Below are 20763 nucleotides of genomic sequence, written 5' to 3' on the forward strand. Positions count from 1 at the left end.
GAATCTGTTTTTGTGCAAATGATATGAATAAATGCATGTTTACATTTAGTCAAGAACTACAGCAAATATCGTGTTTACACAGCGCACACACACAATACCTCTGCATTTACTCTATTTCTCTCAACATAAGGACAGGAGAGCTGTCAGTCAATAAATGGTGTTACTTACTTGAAAAAGTAACTCAAATATTTTATTGTATTTTTTTTTTTTTTTTTAAGTAATGCGTTACTTTAATAACTACTAGAAAAAAGTAATTGATTATGTAACTCGCGTTACCCCAACAATGGTTTCCAATATACTAATGACCTCTCTGTTCTCCACTGGAATATGTGCTGGACCACAACCACCCAACATAAAGTGATTGTTGAACATTTTGTTTAATACAAGTAATTTATGATTTTTTTTAATGGTTATACCTGAACTTTGGTGTTGCCGGCAGTGAGATAACATCAGCAGCTCTCTCAGGTTCAGTTTTGCGCCCCTGTGGTGGCGGGATGTTATAGACTCTGTCCATATGCTCCACATGCTGCAGCATCCTTGAGGAGCCTCTCTCTGAGACAAACCTACAACCACAGAGCAAATCTAAATGAACTGAAACTCCAGCCAATGTCTATCAGAATAGATTCAAAAAGTAAAGTAGTAAGAAGTAATAGAAGAAATACACTGTTGTTTACAAACTGACACTCATTTGTATTTACTAATATAACAATAAATACTGTAGTTACAAACATCCAAAATTCCAGATGGAAGAACAAAAATGATCAATTTCCACAAAAATATTAAGCAGCACTGTTTTCAGCACTGATAATAATAATAATTAGAAGATTTTTTCTTGAGCACCATATCCATATATTGGAATGATTTCTGATATATGTTGTGATCAAGACTGTAGTTATGACTGCTGAAATTTCAGCTTTGTTATCAAAGGAATAAGTTACATTTTAAAATACAATTTAAAAAGTTACTGCATGTGATAATATTTCATATTACTGTTTTGACTGTATTTAATGCAGCCTTTGTGAGCATAACAGACATCTTTCACAAACATTTTAATAAATCTTACCAGCCCCAACTTTTAGAATTGTAGTAAATATTGCAAATATTTGGTAGATCCTAAACTAGCTCTTACTGACAACTCAATGCTTTTTCACAAGAAAGAACATATTAAGTACGACATAACGTTCATCTAAATATCTTACTTCAGGATCTGCTCGCTAAATCCCCAAAGCTCTATAATGTTGGAACTCAGTTTGTATTTCATATTTTCATTTGGAGACCTGTTCAAAACAAACAATAAAAGATTTATTTGCAACTACAGAAATTTTGCCACATTTCTGCTCCAAGCAGCAGACATTTGAATGAAATGCAAATGGAGAACAAGTTCCACAAAACGTACATGTTTGCAAGCAGCACATCTATCACAACAGCATCACGGTTGATATCTTGCCGATAGTCATTGATATCCGCCATTAAATAACTGTTGGTGTAGTCATTTTCAAACACAACTATATGATCCAGCTGTGGAGGAAGATGTTATAACAGACATGTCGTGCAAAATAACTGTAATGCATTCTGGAATAATCATAAAAACAAAAAGGGCTCACACCTTTGTCTTCTCTTCAATTAGCTTGGTGAAAAATGTTGCAGGAGACATAAATTCAGATTGTTCATTGTCATCATTCAAATCCTGAGAGAAAGAGGGACAGAGAGAGACAAAGAGAATAAAACAAAAAAGGAGTGAGAACATCAAAAAGCATTATAGTATAAGATTTAATATGTAACTTTACATGCTTATTTCCACTCTTTTTACATTTAGATTAAAACACTAATAATGTAATATCACAGTTAAAAGCAATCTTTAATGAATCTCAAAATTAATATCCATTTTTATGCTGTACATTTAAATGTCATGATGCTTAACTTCACTTGTAGAATTTAAAATTACTGATGTTATCTTTATTTTATTCTATTCATAGTGTTTTATTATACATTTTGTTGTTTCATTTTATTTGTTATTTTAATGTTTTATTTTTAAGAGTTTTATTTTAATGTAACTATTTTATTAAATAGGAAAAAAATGTGAAAGGGCTGCTTGTATATTATTGTATATATTGTATATTCACAATAAAAGGGAAATTCTTACCTTCACTTGCTTCATTGCTTGTCTCACATTATCAAAAATGATGTCAGACTTCACCTTGACCTCATGGAGACTTCCATGTCTATGTAGCATGACTCGGGAATCTTCACTACAGTAGTTAATCATCATGCATAAAAGCATTGCAGCTTCTTGTACCTGCAGAACATAGTTCACAATATGTTTCATTTATACTAGAAGCCTAATTTCTAAAACATAACAAAATTATAAATCCAGTCACTCTGAAAAATACATAAAAGCACTGTATTGTACTGGTAACTTAAAAAAAATAAGATGCTGTTATCTGACCGATGCTGAGAGTTTACTCTCGTCAATGTCTTCGGTGCTTTCAGGGGGCAAGCAGACATCATCAGCACCACTCCAGTCCCGATCCTCTGAAATATCAGCATCACAGATCACAAGTGTGCGTCCAGGGAGAGGAGGGATGTTGTATTTGCAGGAGATCTGCACAGCTTTCTCCAAAGCACAGCTGTACTTGTTCAGAAGCTCCTGAGTGTACAGCTTCTGACTAACAAATTACATCACAAAAAAAACAAACATGTCAATGCAGGGGTAAAATGAAAATTTCTTTATTATATTAGTATATTTTTATCCAAAATCATCATACTATGTAAAGGTTTTCTTCAATATTAAACTAAATATTCAGCAATACACACTTTGCTTTTTTCAGGAGATTGCGTTTGATATTGAATAAGCGGTAGACGAAGGGAACTCTCATTGTAATCCTCAATCTCTTGCGTGCTGTTGTTTCCCATTTGTATTGTCGAAATCGTTTGCTCTTTGGGAATTTCTTAAGAACCCCTTGCAGGATCTCCCTGGAGCTTGGCACTTCGACCGCAGGCCCACCAGCTGAAAGAGGGAGAACATGTCACTTAAACTTCTTCATGCGCAGGTCTATCGAAGACACTTTGGGAATGTGCTCTCTCATTTAGATTAATATGGATTCATTGACATCCAGTGAGATCCAACATTTTGTAGATTAAAATACTAAATTTCCCTAAATTCCCATAAATACATATTTCATATGGACTAAATTCTTTGTACACTACTGTTCAAAAGTTTTTGAAAGAAAGATGCTGAGTAAAGCTGCATTTATTTGATCAAAAATATTGTAAAAACAGCAATACTGTACAATTTAAAATAACTCCTTTCTATTTTAATATATTTATAATGTGATTTATTATGACAAAACTGAATTTTCAGCTAAAATCTGACTGGTTGACAAACATGTTGATCCAGGAACATCCTTCATACATAAACTTACCAAATTTACTGAGCTCCAAAATGATTTTATATGCAGACAGGAACCGGAAAGGAAACTGCCTGCTCTGGATTACAGCATTCTGTAAGATTAAACACCACAAACCCCCGTAAATTACTTCATCATGTTACACAAGTTTCAGTGTTCAAAAGACTGAATTAAGAGACGCTGACCTTCGATGTCAGTCTGTTGAGGATCTTAGTATGATGTTTCTCACTGATGCCCACAGAGATCATGTTCCTCAGGTTCCTCAGCATTGCCATAAAAGGAAGAGACTTTCCATCTGCAACCACAAAAAAAAAACACACACTTATGTTTGAGTAGATGTTCAAGAATTAAGCCAATTTTGGACCCAAGTGCATGTCCCGCATTCACACCAATGAGTTTCTCCCAGGTGGCAGCTTTGTTTCCCTCCTGACTTAGCTTGCATTCCCATGTGTCGGGCTGCTTAATTTTCATCCGCTTTCCAGCTCTCTCTCTCTCCCAAACCCCAGTAAGACCACTGCGAGAGAAGGCCTTCAGATCACTCGGGTATCTGCATGCAAAGACAGATAAAACATACTCACTCACGGCTGGAAGTAACACTGGACTGAGCAATCAGTTAATATAAAAAATGTTGACTAAAATTCCAGTTTGTAGAACTAACTTCTTTCCCAGAATGGCCATAACATGTTCTGCAGGTTCTTTGATGTGAAGGCGCTTTATCATCTTCTTGAGGCTGAATTCACTCTGTTTTTTATCCTTTGCAGTACGATTCTGGCTCTCCAACTGTATCATAAGATGTTCAGGAGACATGATGTGCAATAACAATTTGTAGTGTTATGTAATATCAAACACATCAAACTAAACACGGCAAAGCTCACATATTTTTTGAGAATGGAGTCATCAACTCTGACAAAGTCACCCCACTTTTTCCACTGTGCAGCAGAGATTTTCTGAAAGAAGAGGGATAGAAAACAAGCATTTTAAAAGTTATGTGAAATAGAAAAAAATTCTAGATAAAAATTGTATGTTACAATGTGTGCAACACAGAAAATATGGAATTGAAAAGGTCTTAAAAAATGTAAACGTGTTTAATGGGGTCATATGATGCGATTTCAAGTTTTCCTTTCTCTTTGGAGTGTCACAAGCTGTTCGTGCATAGATGAGATCCCTAAAGTTGCAAAGACTAAAGTCTCAAACCCAAATAAATATTCTTTATAAAAGTTAAGACTCGTCCATGTCCCCCCTAAAACGGCTCATTCAAACACGCCCCCACATGTCTGTGTCATGATGTGGAAATATTTGCGTAATGCCGCCCAAATGTTCACCCAAAGAAAGAAGGCGTGGTTTCAGTAACCGCAGTAGTGTTGATGCAGCCATGTCAGGGAGATGCTTTGTGTTTCTAGGTGAAAGCAAAAGCACTTTATTTGGCCTTCCGAAAGTAGGTGCAATTAGGAATCATTGGTTAAGATTTGTTTACAACGCATTTTATGGACGACAGTTTCGTGAACCTAGGAGAGTACAAGGCTGGCTATGCACGAAGGCCATTTCTAAAAAAAATTAAAATAAGGGTCAATTCCGACTTTACTATGACAATCTGGCGCTTCTGAATCAGCGACTGTAAGTATGTTTTGTTATTAGTTCAAGTATTTGCTATTGACTGTTCAAATGCGGAGTTTTGTGCGTAACGCGTTGTGTGTTTGTGTGTGTGTGTGTGTGAGGGGAACAGGGTCGCATCACAGTGGATTGTACAGCCCGTTGTTAGGTATTTAAATAGGGATAGTACTGACTGACACTATGAAACAGTGCCCAGGTGATGCCACTCACCTGTGAATAAGAAGGTGGGGTATGTGATTACAAAATCAAGGGGCTCTTAAAAAAAACGAGGATTCACGTTATGCAGGAGTGCTCTCGTTGCCCCTTTTGTTGTACTCCCCTTCTTTGTTTTGTGATAAGATTTAGTTTGCTCCGGAAATATATAGAGGAACTACAATAATGTACATTATTTGAAAAATAATGTGTTTTTTGAACATTAAAGCATGTCAACATATTCTGTTACACCAAATATACAAAATAATGATCTTTAAAATAGCATCATATGACCCCTTTTAAAAGTTTTTTGACATTACCTCTCCTTTCTTTCGTTTCTTGTTGTGTTTGCAGCGATGCTTCCGTGTATTGTATTTGGCCAGCTGATATTCAGTGAACTGCTTAAATTTATCCGCTAGAGCTTTTTTCAGGCAGGAGGGTAAAGATTTACTGAAACACTGCACAAAAACATTTAAAAAGCATGAAAAACAAGAATAATACAGTAGGAGCAAAATAAAATCCTTATTTAAACATCTACCATGCTAAAACCGTAATCGCCGAATGAATATGGTATAAATACAAATATGATGATCATTTCTTAAGGGCAGTAATGATATTTAATATTAATACTTACCGTGCTATAGATTCTTGTCACCTCCAGCCAATCAGATGGCAGCTGTACAGCAGCACAAAAGTACCTTCTCAAGTGTGACTTAGAACCTGGCAGATGGGCCGCCAGTGCCAGCAGGAAGTTGGCTGTGATACGAATGTTTAGTTCTTGCCTAGTATAGACCGCAACCTAAAACCAGTGCAGATATGCAAACCATATGTGTTAACACATGACAACCTAACCCACACACACTCACACAAACAAAAACACCAACCTTTAAGAGAAACTCAGGGTCTTCTGTGGTAATCTCTGTGGCCAGAACCTTAATAACGGCCCACACACTTGTCTTTTTATCCCAGTCCTTCTGGCCCGGGGTACAGCTCTTATTGACAAGGGAGCAGCACACCATATTCAGCAGGTTGTTCTGAAGGTCAAACAAAAAAACTGTCACACGTCGTTTGATTTCACAATCACCTATTCGTCTATCCATTATCTGTTGTAAGAATTATTTAAAATATTACATATATCATTCAAAAGTTTGGGGTAGGTAAGATTTTTTAAAAGAAATTAGAACTTTTATTCAGCAAGCATGCATTAAAGTGATAGTTCACCCAAAAATGAAAATTAGCCAAAGATTTACTCACCCTCAGGGCATCCTAGGTGTGTCTGACATTCCTCTTTCAGGCAAACACATTCAAAGTTATATTCCACATTGTCCTGTCTGTTCCAATCTGTATAATTGCAGTGAATGGTGCCCCCGTTTCTGAATCTGAAAAAAAGTATCCAACCATCACAAAACTACCCCACACGGCTGCGGGGTGTTAATAAAGAACTTCTGAAGCAAAATGATGCATTCGTTTAAGAAAAATTTTGATTTTTAAAACGTTATAAACTGAAATGTGCAGCTTCCTGTCTCTCAAGCAGGCATGTTCACGATAAGGCAGTCCAGCATATGACGTAGGCGTAACTAAAGGCAAACATACTGCTAGCAAGGAGCTAACCATGTCCCTTTAGTGGTGCGTTACTATTAGTGATCCTGACTGTAATATCACAGTCGGTGTTGTGTTCTGATTCACCTATTTCTCAGTGGTCTTTTGTATTCACGAGATTTACATAAGGATGGGGAAACAATGGTGTTTGAGGCTCATGCCACGGTATGTTATTTCCATGTAAAGAACTGTTATTATTCAACTATGCCTAGGTAAATACAGTTTTCCATTCTATGGCACCTTTAAACTAACACATCATTTCACTTCAGAAGTCCTTTATTAACACCCCGGAGCTGTGTGGAGTAGTTTTGTGAAGTTGAATACTTTTTTTCAGATTCAGAAACAGGGGCACCATTCACTGCAATTATACAGATTGGAACAGACAGGACAATGTGGAATATAACTCTGAATGTATTCGTCTGAAAGAGGACTGTCAGACACGCCTAGGATGCCCTAAGGGGGGGTAAATCTTTGGCTAATTTTCATTTTGGGGTGAACTATTCCTTTAAATTCATCAACAGGGAGTAAAGACATTTATTATAAAAAAATAAAATAATTATATTTCAAATAATTAATAAATATAATAATAAATTTGTTTTTTTTACTTTCTATTCATCAAAGAATCCTGAAAAAATTACAGCTGTTTTCTTTGATATGAAATGTTTCTTTAGCAACAAATTTGCAAATTAGAACGATTTCTAAAGGATCATGTGACACTTAAGACTGGAGTGATGGCTGCTGAAAATCCAACTTTTCCATTACAGAAATAAATTACATAAAAAAAATAGAAACATTTATTTTAAATTAGAATTATTTATTATAAAATCACAATATTATTGTTTTTACTGTGTATATACGGGCCCTTTTCAAAAAATTAGCATATTGTGATAAAGTTCATTATTTTCTGTAATGTACTGATAAACATTAGACTTTCATATATTTTAGATTCATTACAACACAACTGAAGTAGTTCAAGCCTTTTATTGTTTTAATATTGATGATTTTGGCATACAGCTCATGAAAACCCAAAATTCCTATCTCAAAAAATTAGCATATCATGAAAAGGTTCTCTAAACGAGCTATTAACCTAATCATCTGAATTAACTAATTAACTCTAAACACCTGCAAAAGATTCCTGAGGCTTTTAAAAACTCCCAGCCTGGTTCATTACTCAAAACCGCAATCATGGGTAAGACTGCCGACCTGACTGCTGTCCAGAAGGCCATCGTTGACACCCTCAAGCAAGAGGGTAAGACACAGAAAGAAATTTCTGAACGAATAGGCTGTTCCCAGAGTGCTGTATCAAGGCACCTCAGTGGGAAGTCTGTGGGAAGGAAAAAGTGTGGCAGAAAACGCAGCACAACGAGAAGAGGTGACCGGACCCTGAGGAAGATTGTGGAGAAGGACCGATTCCAGACCTTGGGGGACCTGCGGAAGCAGTGGACTGAGTCTGGAGTAGAAACATCCAGAGCCACCGTGTACAGGCGTGTGCAGGAAATGGGCTACAGGTGCCGCATTCCCCAGGTCAAGCCACTTTTGAACCAGAAACAGCGGCAGAAGCGCCTGACCTGGGCTACAGGGAAGCAGCACTGGACTGTTGCTCAGTGGTCCAAAGTACTTTTTTCAGATGAAAGCAAATTTTGCATGTCATTCGGAAATCAAGGTGCCAGAGTCTGGAGGAAGACTGGGGAGAGGGAAATGCCAAAATGCCTCAAGTCCAGTGTCAAGTACCCACAGTCAGTGATGCTGGTGTTGGTCCACTGTGTTTTATCAAGGGCAGGGTCAATGCAGCTAGCTATCAGGAGATTTTGGAGCACTTCATGCTTCCATCTGCTGAAAAGCTTTATGGAGATGAAGATTTCGTTTTTCAGCACGACCTGGCACCTGCTCACAGTGCCAAAACCACTGGTAAATGGTTTACTGACCATGGTATTACTGTGCTCAATTGGCCTGCCAACTCTCCAGACCTGAACCCCATAGAGAATCTGTGGGATATTGTGAAGAGAAAGTTGAGAGACGCAAGACCCAACACTCTGGATGAGCTTAAGGCCGCTATCGAAGCATCCTGGGCCTCCATAACACCTCAGCAATGCCACAGGCTGATTGCCTCCATGCCACGCCGCATTGAAGCAGTCATTTCTGCAAAAGGATTCCCGACCAAGTATTGAGTGCATAAATGAACATAATGGCCATTCTTTTATTGGTCGGATGAAATATGCTAATTTTTTGAGATAGGAATTTTGGGTTTTCATGAGCTGTATGCCAAAATCATCAATATTAAAACAATAAAAGGCTTGAACTACTTCAGTTGTGTTGTAATGAATCTAAAATATATGAAAGTCTAATGTTTATCAGTACTTTACAGAAAATAATTAACTTTATCACAATATGCTAATTTTTTGAAAAGGACCTGTATATAATATATATATTTTTTTTCTTCTTTTTTTTTTAATCAAATAAATGCAGCTCAAAGCATGTAAGAGACTTTTTTCCAGATACATAAGAAACTCTGTAATTATACAGAAGAGGTACACGTTCCTAAAATTGCTAAAAAAAAAAAATCACCAAAGAATACATATAAATAAAGCTAAAAATAAATACAGGTGCATCTCAAAAAATTATAACGTGAAAGTTGAAAAGTGAAGTGAAGTGAGACTTTCATATATTTTAGATTCATTACATGTAAAGTTTTTTTTTGTTTTAACTTTGATGATTAGAGGTTACAGCTCATGAAAGTCAAAAATCCAGCATCTCCTAAAATCAATCAAAAGAAGTATTTGCAAAACAGAAAAGTTCAAGTTATTTAAACTATGTTAATTTATGCACTCATTACTTGGTCGGGGCTCCTTTAGCACAGACTCCAGCATCAGTGAGGAATGGCATGGAAGCGATCAGCCTGTGGCTCTGCTGAGGCACTATTGAGCCTTCAGCTCGTCTGGATTATTGGATAGACTGTTTCTCATCTTTCTCTTGAAAATATCCCTTAGATTCCATATGGGGTTCAGGTCAGGCTTAAAAGCAAAATTTACTTTTATCTGAAAAGAGGACTTTGGACCACTGAGCAACAGTCCAGTTCTTTTTTTCCGATATTTTCCGACTATGTTTCTGTTTCAGAAGTGGCTTGGTAGCCCTTTTCCTGAAGATGTCTAAGCATGGTGACTCTTGATGCACTGACTCCAGCTGCAGTGAAGTGGACTCCTTTTGAAGCTCTCCCAAGTGTTTGAATCGGCTTTGCTTGACAGTATTCTCAAGCTTGTGGTCATCCCCGTTGCTTGTGCACATTTTCCTACCCAATTTCTTCCTTCCAGTCAACTTTGCATTTAATATGCTTTGATACAGCACTCCTTGAACAGCCACCCCTTTCAGTAATGACCCTCTGTGACTTACCCTCTTTGTGGAGGCTGTCAATGATCGTCTTCTGGACCACTGCCAAGTCAGCAGTGTTCCCCATTATTGTGGTTTCAAAAAACAAGAGATAACCAGAATTTATACTGTATGGATGGTCATTTATTGAAATTCAAATGTAAATATTCTAATATTTTGAGATACTGATTTTTGACTTTCATCAGCTGTAAGCTCTAATCATCAAAATTTTAAACAAAAAAACTTTTAAAGTGTTTTACTTTACATGTAATTAATCTAGAATATATGAAAGTTTCACTTTTTGAAATAAATTACAAGAAAAAAATGAACTTTTTCACCATATTCTAATTTTCTGAGATGCACTTGTAAGTAGGGCTAGCACATTATTAACCATATTTAGGTTCACACAAACCCCAGAATTGTGCTCACTCGACTCACCTTTCTGTCCCTCAATTCTACAAGATGCTCATCCTCGCTTGCTTCAAGCAACCCAAACTCCTCATGAGGAGCTACAGTCTGCTCCGCCTTTCCATCTAAATCCATTTCCAAAACAGGCACCTCAGAAGACAGCTTCTGGTCATCCTCTTCCAAGCTTTCATGACTTGCATCCTGTTAATATGTACAGAGAGACTGTAATGAACTAGATTAGAAATACCAGTCCTTGCAAGGTATTTGTAAGTTTATGCAGTAACAATGGTAAGTTTGTTGGTAAAGCGGTAAAGTAACAAACAAAGTTTGTTGGTAAATGGTAAAGTAACAATTCGTAAGTTTATGCAGTAACAGTGGGGAAGTCGTGGCCTAATGGTTAGAGAGTCTTGAGTTTTAGTCTTGGGCCGGCAGGAATTATAGGGGGGGGTGAATGTACAGCGTTCTCTCCACCCTCAATACCACGACTGAGGTACCCTTGAGCAAGGCACCAAACCCCCAACTGCTCCCCGGGCGCCGCAGCATAAATGGCTGCCCACTGCTCCGGGTGAGTGTTTATGGTGTGTGTGTGTTCACTGCTGTGTGTGTGCACTTTGAATGGGTAAATGCAGAGCACGAATTCCGAGTATGGAGTATATTCCGAGTAGACATACTTGGCCGCATGTCATGTCACTTTCTTCACTTTCAAAGTTTTAAATGAAATGCTATATCTTGCTAACTTAATCATAATGTGCTTTCTGTGCAGCAAGTATGAATTCTTTTATAGGTGTGAAACAAATGTATGACCTAACATGTTACTTTAATTAATTAATGAATACAAATTTGTGTAGGTGAATAAAAGAATTCAGAAAAACCTGAAAAAAGATGCTACATTAATTTACATAGTTTTACAAAGCAATAGAGGAAATCACTCTATACCTGTCTAGGCTCCTCACTAGATTCCAGCAGCCCTTCAGGTGAGAAAAGCATGTCTTCCACTTCTCTCTTTTCATTTGAGCCCACTTTATTCTCCACTGAAGGTGAAGGATAGGAGCAGACAGGAGGGGCAGCACTGGGAGTTGACATTTTGGAGTAAGAGAGTAAAGAATTATGAGAACAGGAGGAGGTTAGAGAGGATGAGACTGGAGGATGAAGTGAAGGCTCCATTAGGAGGGTATTCTTAGTGCTCAGCAGAGAGGAGGAAGAGGATAGTGAGCTCATCGTTATGGATGACAGAAGAGAGGAACTGGCCATGGTGGAGGACAGGCTGGTTGGCTGGAGCGCTGGACACGATGAAGAGGTGGAGGTCTGCGTGGCCCAGGATGCAGATGTGTTCTGATGTTGAGACAATACTGAGGGTGCTTGAGCCAGAAAGCGGTTTTCCAGCCTTGGACTGCTACTGTTTCGCTGTAGTCTGGCATCTGTGTTTGCCTTCAGATCAGTCTGAAGGGGAGCCGGAGTCTTCATGTCTGTCTGGCTGAAGAAAGGAGAAACACAGAACAGGAAATTGGCATTGCATTAAAGTATAGTGGCAAACTGATTCTTGAGACAGGGAACAAAATACATCCCACGACTTTTCCTACAAATTAGATTTTAAATAAATTAAATGAATGCACTGAAATTAATAATAAATGATCACAAGAATGTTCTCTTAACATAATTTATTTGATCAAAATTGACATCATCACCCACTACACTTGAAACCACATATCGGAAAGCAAAACAGCAATGTATACAGCAATGCTACTATATATATATATATATATATTAGGGCTGCCCCCGACTAAAGATATTCCTAGTCGACTAACACTCCTGCATTTTAGCGATTAGTCGAATAATCGTTCATTTATGATATTAATATAATAACTTGCGTATATACAAGCAAAGGTACAGTCCAAGTTGAAGTTTAACACTTCCATATGACAGAAAATGCTAAAGCATGATATTAGCGCGTTCAAAATGAAAATTAAGCGCTTAAAACAGAATAGTAAAGCGTTTAAAGTATACAGCGCTTACGGACACAAAAATCAGTGGCTGGAATGTTATAGGCTAATTATAACATAAAAACAGCAATCAGACTGTCTGTGCATTTTAATAATTTATTATCAAAAATACAAACTGTAACAGTTACATGTCAAAAAAAAAAAAAAAAAAAAAAACAGTTTTGAATAAAATAAACTAAAATTCGTTCTTTAAAATAAATCAAATAAACTTATTAGTAACTTAGGCCTAGTACAAAACAAGGCAAAAAAAAACAAAACAAATAAATACTGTAGCAAAAACGCTGTTTGGTATAAAAATACAGTGGAAAATTTATATAATTTTGATATTGTTCAAAAGGAAAATTAACAAAAACGAACAATTTAATAAATGCACATGGCACAACGCCAAAACTTAGAATAAAAAAGAAGGCAAACAAATTAACAGCCTAAGTATTGGATTAAATTGTTTAGAACAACTATATTTAAGACAAAATGTGGAACAAATAATTTAAAGAACACTAATACAAATAAAAAATATCAGAGCAAAGCCGCAAACTGTCATTAAGACGACTAATGTCTTGACCTGAAACAACAAATTGCAAACATCAGACAAATTTTTCTAACAGAATAAAAAACAACTTCTGCATTATATAAAAACGAATAAATAAAAATATGTATTTATTTATTTGTATAGCCTACCCGTTATAAAAATACCCGTTTTTTTTTTTTTTTTTTTTATAGCCTAACGGATAGCAAACAGAAACACTACAAAAAGGAAATTAAGCATTCTTACCTAAGCTTTCAATTCGATTTTATTTTTTTTCATATTATGTGAGAGGAACACCAGCTTGTCCACAATTCGTTCTTCTTTTTCCTGACATAATTATTAGCATCAGCCAGACACCTCTCCCACAAGTGCGCTTTGGTATACCGCGAGGCACGAGATCACGTTGATCTCTCGTTGCTTTGATGTCATACACCAACTGCGCAGCCCCTGAACGCGTAATTTCACGTGATTTTTTTTTTGCGACTAACCGACTAATGAAAATGTATTCGACCAAGCCCTCTTCATATCGACTAACATTTAGTCGACTATTTGGGGGCAGCCCTAATATATATATAGTCTGTCTAGAAGTTGCAGGATGTAGTGCAGTCCCATGTTGGCTGCATCATCCACAGGTATTATATATATATATATATATATATATATATATATATATATATATATATATATATATATATATATATATATATATACACACACATACATATACTATATACACACACACACATATATGGCCGAATTTGTGTGGGAGGCATATGAAAAGACATAATCTAAAAGCACAAACAAATTCTTTAAAATTTGTCTGACAGGGTAGGTATATATATATATATATATATATATATATATATATATCTGTCAGGCCAAAGAAGATGCTCTCAGGAATGGGGACAGATTCTTATATAAACAGCCAAATACACACTGGAAAAGGAGATCAGAGTGGCAAAGAGGAATTATTCTGGAGAGCTAAGGAACCAATTATCTTCCAGTGATTCTGCTTCAGTGTGGAAAGGTCTGAAAAACATCACCAATTACAAGACACCATCCCCCAGCACTGTGGAGAATCAGCAACTGGCAGATGATCTGAATGAATTTTATTGCAGGTTTGAAAAAACACCATTCACACCTCCTGCAAACCCCTCCTGCATTGCAGATCAGTGAAGATGATGTGCGTCAGGTCTTCAGAAAGAACAAGAGAAGAAAGGCACCAGGCCCAGACAGTGTGACACCAGCCTGTCTGAAAACCTGCGCTGACCAGCTGGCCCCCATCTTCACACAGATCTTCAACAGATCACTGGACCTGTGCGAAGTCCCCTCATGCTTCAAACGTTCCACCATCATCCCCGTCCCAAAGAAACCCAAAATTACTGGACTTAATGACTACAGAGCTGTGGCTCTAACGTCTGTGGCCATGAAATCATTTGAAAGGTTTTGACTTATCTGAAGGACATCACTGGACCCTTACTGGACCCCCTGCAGTTTGATTGAATGTATGAATGAATGACGCATTTATATAGTGCTTTTATTATGTATTGCCGTACACCCAAAGTACTTTACAATCATGTGGGGGGGGGGCGACTCTCCTCAACCACCACCAGTGTGCAGCATCCACTTCGATGATGCGACGGCAGCCACAGTACAACGGCGCCAGTACGCTCACCACACACCAGCTACTGGAGGAGAGGAGAGAGAGTCAGAGTCATTTTTTCCTACAGAGCAAACAGGTCTGTGGATGATGCATTCAACATGGGACTGCACTACATCCTGCAACATCTAGACAGACCAGGGCCTTACAGTATCTCACAGAAGTGAGTACACCCCTCACATTTTTGTCAATATTTTATTACATCTTTTCATGTGACAACACTGAAGAAATTACATTTTGCTACAATGTAAAGTAGTGAGTGTACAGCTTGTATAAAAGTGTAAATTTGCTGTCCCCTCAAAATAACTCGACACACAGCCATTATTGTCTAAACTGTTGGCCACAAAAGTGAGTACACCCTTAAGTGAAAATGTCCAAATTGGGCCCAATTTGCCATTTTCTCTCCCCGGTGTCATATTACTCGTTAGTGTTACACGGTTTCAGGTGTGTTAAATTTGGTATTTTTTTAATTCAACCAGTCAGATGACGACTTCGACATTCCTGAAGTGTTTCCAGAAAAGTGTGCCATATGCATCAGACGTTTAGCCAACGTTCCGCGTGACGTCTGAGGCTGAGAATACTGGAACCATGTCCTGTGGTCTGATGAGACCAAGATAAACTTATTTGGTTCAGATGGTGTCAAGCGTGTGTGGCGGCAACCAGGTGAGGAGTACAAAGACAAGTGTGTCTTGCCTACAGTCAAGCATAGTGGTGGGAGTGTCGTGGTCTGGGGCTGCATGAGTGCTGCCGGCACTGGGGAGCTACAGTTCATTGAGGGAACCATGAATGCCAACATGTACTGTGACATACTGAAGCAGAGCATGATCCCCTCCCTTCGAAGACTGGGCTGCAGGGCAGTATTCCAACATGATAACGACCCCAAACACACCTCCAAGACGACCACTGCCTTGTTAAAGAAGATGAGGGTAAAGGTAATCTGTGGGCATCCTCAAACGGAAGGTGGAGGAGTGCAAGGTCTCTAACATCCACCAGCTCCGTGATGTCGTCATGGAGGAGTGGAAGAGGACTCTAGTGGCAACCTGTGAAGCTCTGGTGAACTCCATGCCCAAGAGGGTTAAGGCAGAGGTTAAGGTTGGAAGATAATGGTGGCCACACAAAATATTGACACTTTGGGCCCAATTTGGACATTTTCACTTAGGGGTGTACTCACTATCAGCACTGGTGCCCCCCAGGGTTGCGTCCTCTCCCTACTGCTCTTCTCCCTCTACACGAATGACTGCACATCTAAAGACCCCTCTGTCAAGCTCCTGAAGTTTGCAGATGACACCACAGTCATCTGCCTCATTCAGGACGGTACGAGTCTGCCTACAGACAAGAGGTTAAGGAGCTGGTTGTCTGGTGAAGTCTCGACAACCTGGAGCTTAACACGCTCAAAACTGTGGCGATGATCATGGACTTCAGGAGAAACCCCCTTGCTCACCATCATGAACAGCACTGTGACTAAAGTGGAGTCATTCAGATTCCCGGGCACCTCAATTTGTCAGGACCTAAAGTGGGACAATCACATTGAGTCCATTGTGAAAAAGGCCCAACAGAGGTTGTATTTCCTTCGTCAGCTGAGGAGGTTCAACCTGCCACAGGAGCTGCTGAAACAATTCTACTCCGCCATCATTGAATCTGTCCTCTGCACGTCAATAACTGTCTGGTTCAGCTAAGCTACCAAATCTGACCTCAGAAGACTTCAGAGGGTAGTCCGGACTGCTGAGCGAATCATTGGTACAACCCCTCCCCACTCTCCAAGAACTGTACTAATCCAGAGTGAGAAAAAGGGCTGGCAAAATCACTCTGGACCCCTCACATTCAGCACACTCCCTCTTTGAACTGTTGCTGTCTTGTCGACGCTACAGAGCTCCGAGCACCAGAACAGCCAGGCACAGGAACAGTTTCTTCCCTCAGGCAATCCATCTCATGAACACTTGACAATAAACGTGGAACACACAACACTATTATACATTATTTATTTAACACACATACTTATTTACATTTCAAATTTGCACATATCATACCTGTACATACATAATTGTCTATATTATATAATGTGTTTTTGCTATTTTGTACATCGTCTATTTTGTATATTTGTATATTAGGCCTATTCTTTTTATTATCTGTGTCCTGTCCTGTCACTGTTGTAGCATTGTTGTAGCATTTGGACCAATCAGACACACAATTTTTCATTAGATTTAGCAAATCAATTAGTTATGAGATTAACAAATAATCACAGACCCCCTCACCCAATACCCATACTGGGTGCCCGTATGTCTGTGAATGACTCTGTGGCAACCAATCTGATAACACTAGTTTTATTGCTCAAAGGAATGCGGGCAGAGCAACACTCACTTCATTTCCCCTTAGGAAAGAGACATTATGCCATAAAAATGGACTCTTCTCTAATTAATTCATAGAAAAACCTTTCTTTGAATGTACACGCATATCTTCAGGTCATTGTGTACAGTATATTATTACTGTTCTTGTGTATTGTATACTGTTTTATGCATGCTTATGATAGATCACTAGTTAATATCACCTCATTTATACCATGTTTAGTCTCTATCAGTTTGTCTTCAGATGATCTAATTGAGACTGAATATTACATGTTGATACCTATGCAACATATTAGTGTCCTAAGAATCATTAGTACTTTGTGCATTAACCCCAGGCGAATTACCTATGCAAATTACCATGTTCAGAGACAAGGAGTCGTAAACTTTCCCTCCAAAATTTCAAGACACCATTGGCTCTTTGACACCCCAGAGGTGTGACCTCTATATCAGATAAAGCTCTCACATCAGTGACCCGCCTGCCAGTCTGCGGATCTTTTAGATTCTGAGAAGATGAGGATGTGAGCTAGAACTCTTCTGGACCCTTAAATTTTTGTGCCAGGCCTTGCGGCCTTGACTTTCCATTCAACCAAAGATTCTCGGATCTCAGCAGATCTCTTTCTTAGCTCCTTTTCACTTTCTACCTGGGAAGAAACTCCCAATCACCAAAGTCATGACATCTTTGGAATTCATCACTCTTCAAACCAGGAAGAACGATGATTGCAAGTCCAAAACCTTGAAACCATCAAGACTTTCATCCGAGACTGCATCCGGACACTCGTTCAACTACCAAGGCAATGCGAGTATCGTACATTTAACTAAACTAAACAGAGGTTTAATATAAGCTATAGACCCTGTTATAAATGGCGCTGATGGTTTTACTCAGGTGGTTAACTAACTCTTTTCATAGCTTCATTCTCTGGTTTCCTGATGGTTTAATCCATCAACTCTCATTTGCCCTTTCCCCATGTATGAGTGATTGTATGTTTGTTAGACTAGTTTGTGTTAGTGTTTAGTTAATAAAACTCTTGTACAAATTACATGAGTTTCTGATTCTGCCTTACAAATTAATGTCCCTTTACAATTTTTGATCCTTACTACATGCATTGATACTTAGGAGAGTATTTTCTGTGGCCACTAAAATATCCTTTCTTAGAGTTGATATGAACTTACACTGAATGTTCGCTGGACGAACAGATTAGATGATTGCAATTTAATTCTGCTACAGTTACTACTGGTGGCTGATATAAATAATTATAATTAATCATAATTGTAATTAATATACATTTCCCTCTTGAGCTAATTTGCTACACTGTCATTTTGTTGCACTGTGGAGCTTCTGTCACTATAACAAATTCTTTGTACGTGTAAACACCTGGCAATAAAGCTCATTCTCTTTCTCTCTCATTATAATAACATATACAGTCAACACTTGACACCATAAACTGTCAATCCTGTAAAAAAAAAAAGTCGTCTGAATGTGTTAGTTCAGTACAGCACTCAATCACTAGCATTGAGCATGGGTGTGTCTTAAGCAAATAACAAATGTATTGTAGACACACCTAAAAATAAAAAATCAAACAAGCTGTCTCTATTTAAATCCAACTTCTTTACGTACTGGTACATTTCCCTCTCGACTGCCTGAGTGATGTGCCTTGATTAATTGTTGCAGTGACCTTCAATTTTAAACACGTACACTCCCTTCGGATTGGAATCTCTCTTCAGACTTTGGAATGTAATGTAAAGTTCACTTTGCAGGGCAATTACGTTTGATTGGGAGGGACCTAGTGACAATGAGTGTGGAATAGAGTCCTCTATCGTAGCTGCTAATAAATGAACAATCTGACCCAGGCATAGATTTTTGTCCTCTGTAGAGAATTGAGCAAATTTAGCACTCTTATGGAATATGATAATATTTGTAATTATTTATATTTGACTAATTTTCACATTTTTGGTCATAAATAAACATTTTAGGGCTGTTTCAAATCGTAATACGATTTTCTGTTACAAAACAGAGCATAATTTTCATGTCTTCAGTAGAGGACAAAAGGACATACAGTATGTTAATTAAGCATTTTGTGGAGACACAACAAGTGAATAAGGAAAGAAATTATAGATCAATAATGCCATGAAATATTAGATATTCTTATGAAAATGTTGCCAAGTTACTCCAATTATTACACTTTTTCATTACATGTTGCCTCAAGAACACAATAATATTCAAATTAGATACAATGTAGGCTATAGAATATGAATACCAGTTTACAAGCATTTTATGCACATATTACATAAAGTAAAATAGTATATCGAAATCATTCTGTTTTATCTTTTAAAACATAGTTGAGAATCAACTTTGTACAAAGTTTCTTTAAAAATAGCCTGAAAACTAAAAATTCATTGGTGAATGGAAAAAAACTTAAATAAAATATAATTTTTCAAAAATGTTTTTCTCCAAACAATTAAAAAAAAATCACAAAATCTGTTTAATAGTTCCCAGGAACATATTGCCGCATAAACACAGGACAGAACAGATTCATCAGCACTCCCTCATCTCTGAAATAATACATTTTATCTTTATTTTTACATATACTTCTGTATGTGCACAAACACAACAGGCACACATGTAGACAACCCTATCTGTCTGACACTACAGTGATTATAAATCGCCGAGCAACACTGTTGTAAATAAACATGCAATACATTTGGATTATTATGTACTACACGGTTCCTTCAGTGATTTGACTAAAAATAAAGAAAACAACTCACCTTTGTTGCTTCGTGACCAGGTATTAGTGTAAAATGAAGAAAATGGGTGAGCTGCTCACAGACGAAACTTTTTACTTCCTCACCTGTCATGTGTATATCACTACCGTAATGAACCGAATACAAACTCGTTATAAAGTTGGATGGTGGAGGCGTCTCAGACTTAGAGCAAGAAAAGCTTTTCCTCAATCACGAGCGATTTTAGTTTTACACAAGTATGCAATGTCCATTTTATAAGCCTACGTTAACATATGTAGGCCTAATAATTTATACTACACACAATTTTAGTCACTCGTCGTATTTATTAAAAATATTAAAAGTAATATGGTATGGGTAGTTATATATATATAGTTTATATATATATCTTGTTTATATATATATATAAACAAGACAAATGCATAAATATATAGGCCTACCAATAAAATAAAATGGTTTCAAATAAAGTACAACACATTAAAATTATGCAATGACTGGCAAATTTAAATATGAGCACATTAACAAAGTCCAAGAAATTTCAGTGCATAGATGTTTTAACAGAAAAAAATCAGCATTTCATTTGTAAAATGTAAAGCGTTTAATTTCAACTAGTTACAAATTATTTTTTTGCAGTTATAATAATAATAATAATCTAATAATAATCATATTGCAATCTTATTTCTTTTTTGCACTATAAGTAATGCTTATATTTTAAGGATTTTTTTTCCCAACACAAATTACAGGTATATAGCATCCAATTTAGAACTTGTTAAAATAATATATAATAAATACAGTTTATAATGGCTATTATTGTTCAATAAATAATATTTTATAAGTAAGCATTCACATATTACTTTTAAGTCCTTTTGATATTGCTCATTGCTCATTATTTAAAGAAGAAGAAAAAAAATGTACCAAT

At 37.2% G+C, this 20763-nt stretch overlaps 1 protein-coding gene across 1 annotated transcript in view; it reads right to left on the bottom strand.

Annotated features, from left to right (window-relative positions):
• The window catches only part of LOC306845618 (telomerase protein component 1-like), a 47935-nt gene extending 27957 nt beyond the window's left edge, over positions 1-19978 (bottom strand). The window contains exons 1-18 of the mRNA XM_079378523.1: positions 19872-19978; positions 11517-12054; positions 10611-10781; positions 6095-6244; positions 5845-6009; positions 5531-5668; positions 4283-4354; positions 4066-4187; positions 3797-3954; positions 3593-3702; positions 3423-3501; positions 2815-3007; positions 2447-2666; positions 2144-2296; positions 1607-1687; positions 1397-1518; positions 1200-1277; positions 417-563 (exon numbers count right to left, since the gene is read on the bottom strand). Coding sequence (XP_079234649.1) covers positions 417-563; positions 1200-1277; positions 1397-1518; positions 1607-1687; positions 2144-2296; positions 2447-2666; positions 2815-3007; positions 3423-3501; positions 3593-3702; positions 3797-3954; positions 4066-4187; positions 4283-4354; positions 5531-5668; positions 5845-6009; positions 6095-6244; positions 10611-10781; positions 11517-12044 — 2687 coding nt within the window. The 5' untranslated portion in view covers positions 12045-12054; positions 19872-19978. The remainder of the gene's footprint in view (positions 1-416; positions 564-1199; positions 1278-1396; positions 1519-1606; positions 1688-2143; positions 2297-2446; positions 2667-2814; positions 3008-3422; positions 3502-3592; positions 3703-3796; positions 3955-4065; positions 4188-4282; positions 4355-5530; positions 5669-5844; positions 6010-6094; positions 6245-10610; positions 10782-11516; positions 12055-19871) is intronic.
• Between the last annotated feature and the right edge of the window lie 785 nt (positions 19979-20763).

This window comes from Barbus barbus, assembly GCF_936440315.1.
Source record: "Barbus barbus genome assembly, chromosome: 26".
NCBI lineage: Eukaryota > Metazoa > Chordata > Actinopteri > Cypriniformes > Cyprinidae > Barbus > Barbus barbus.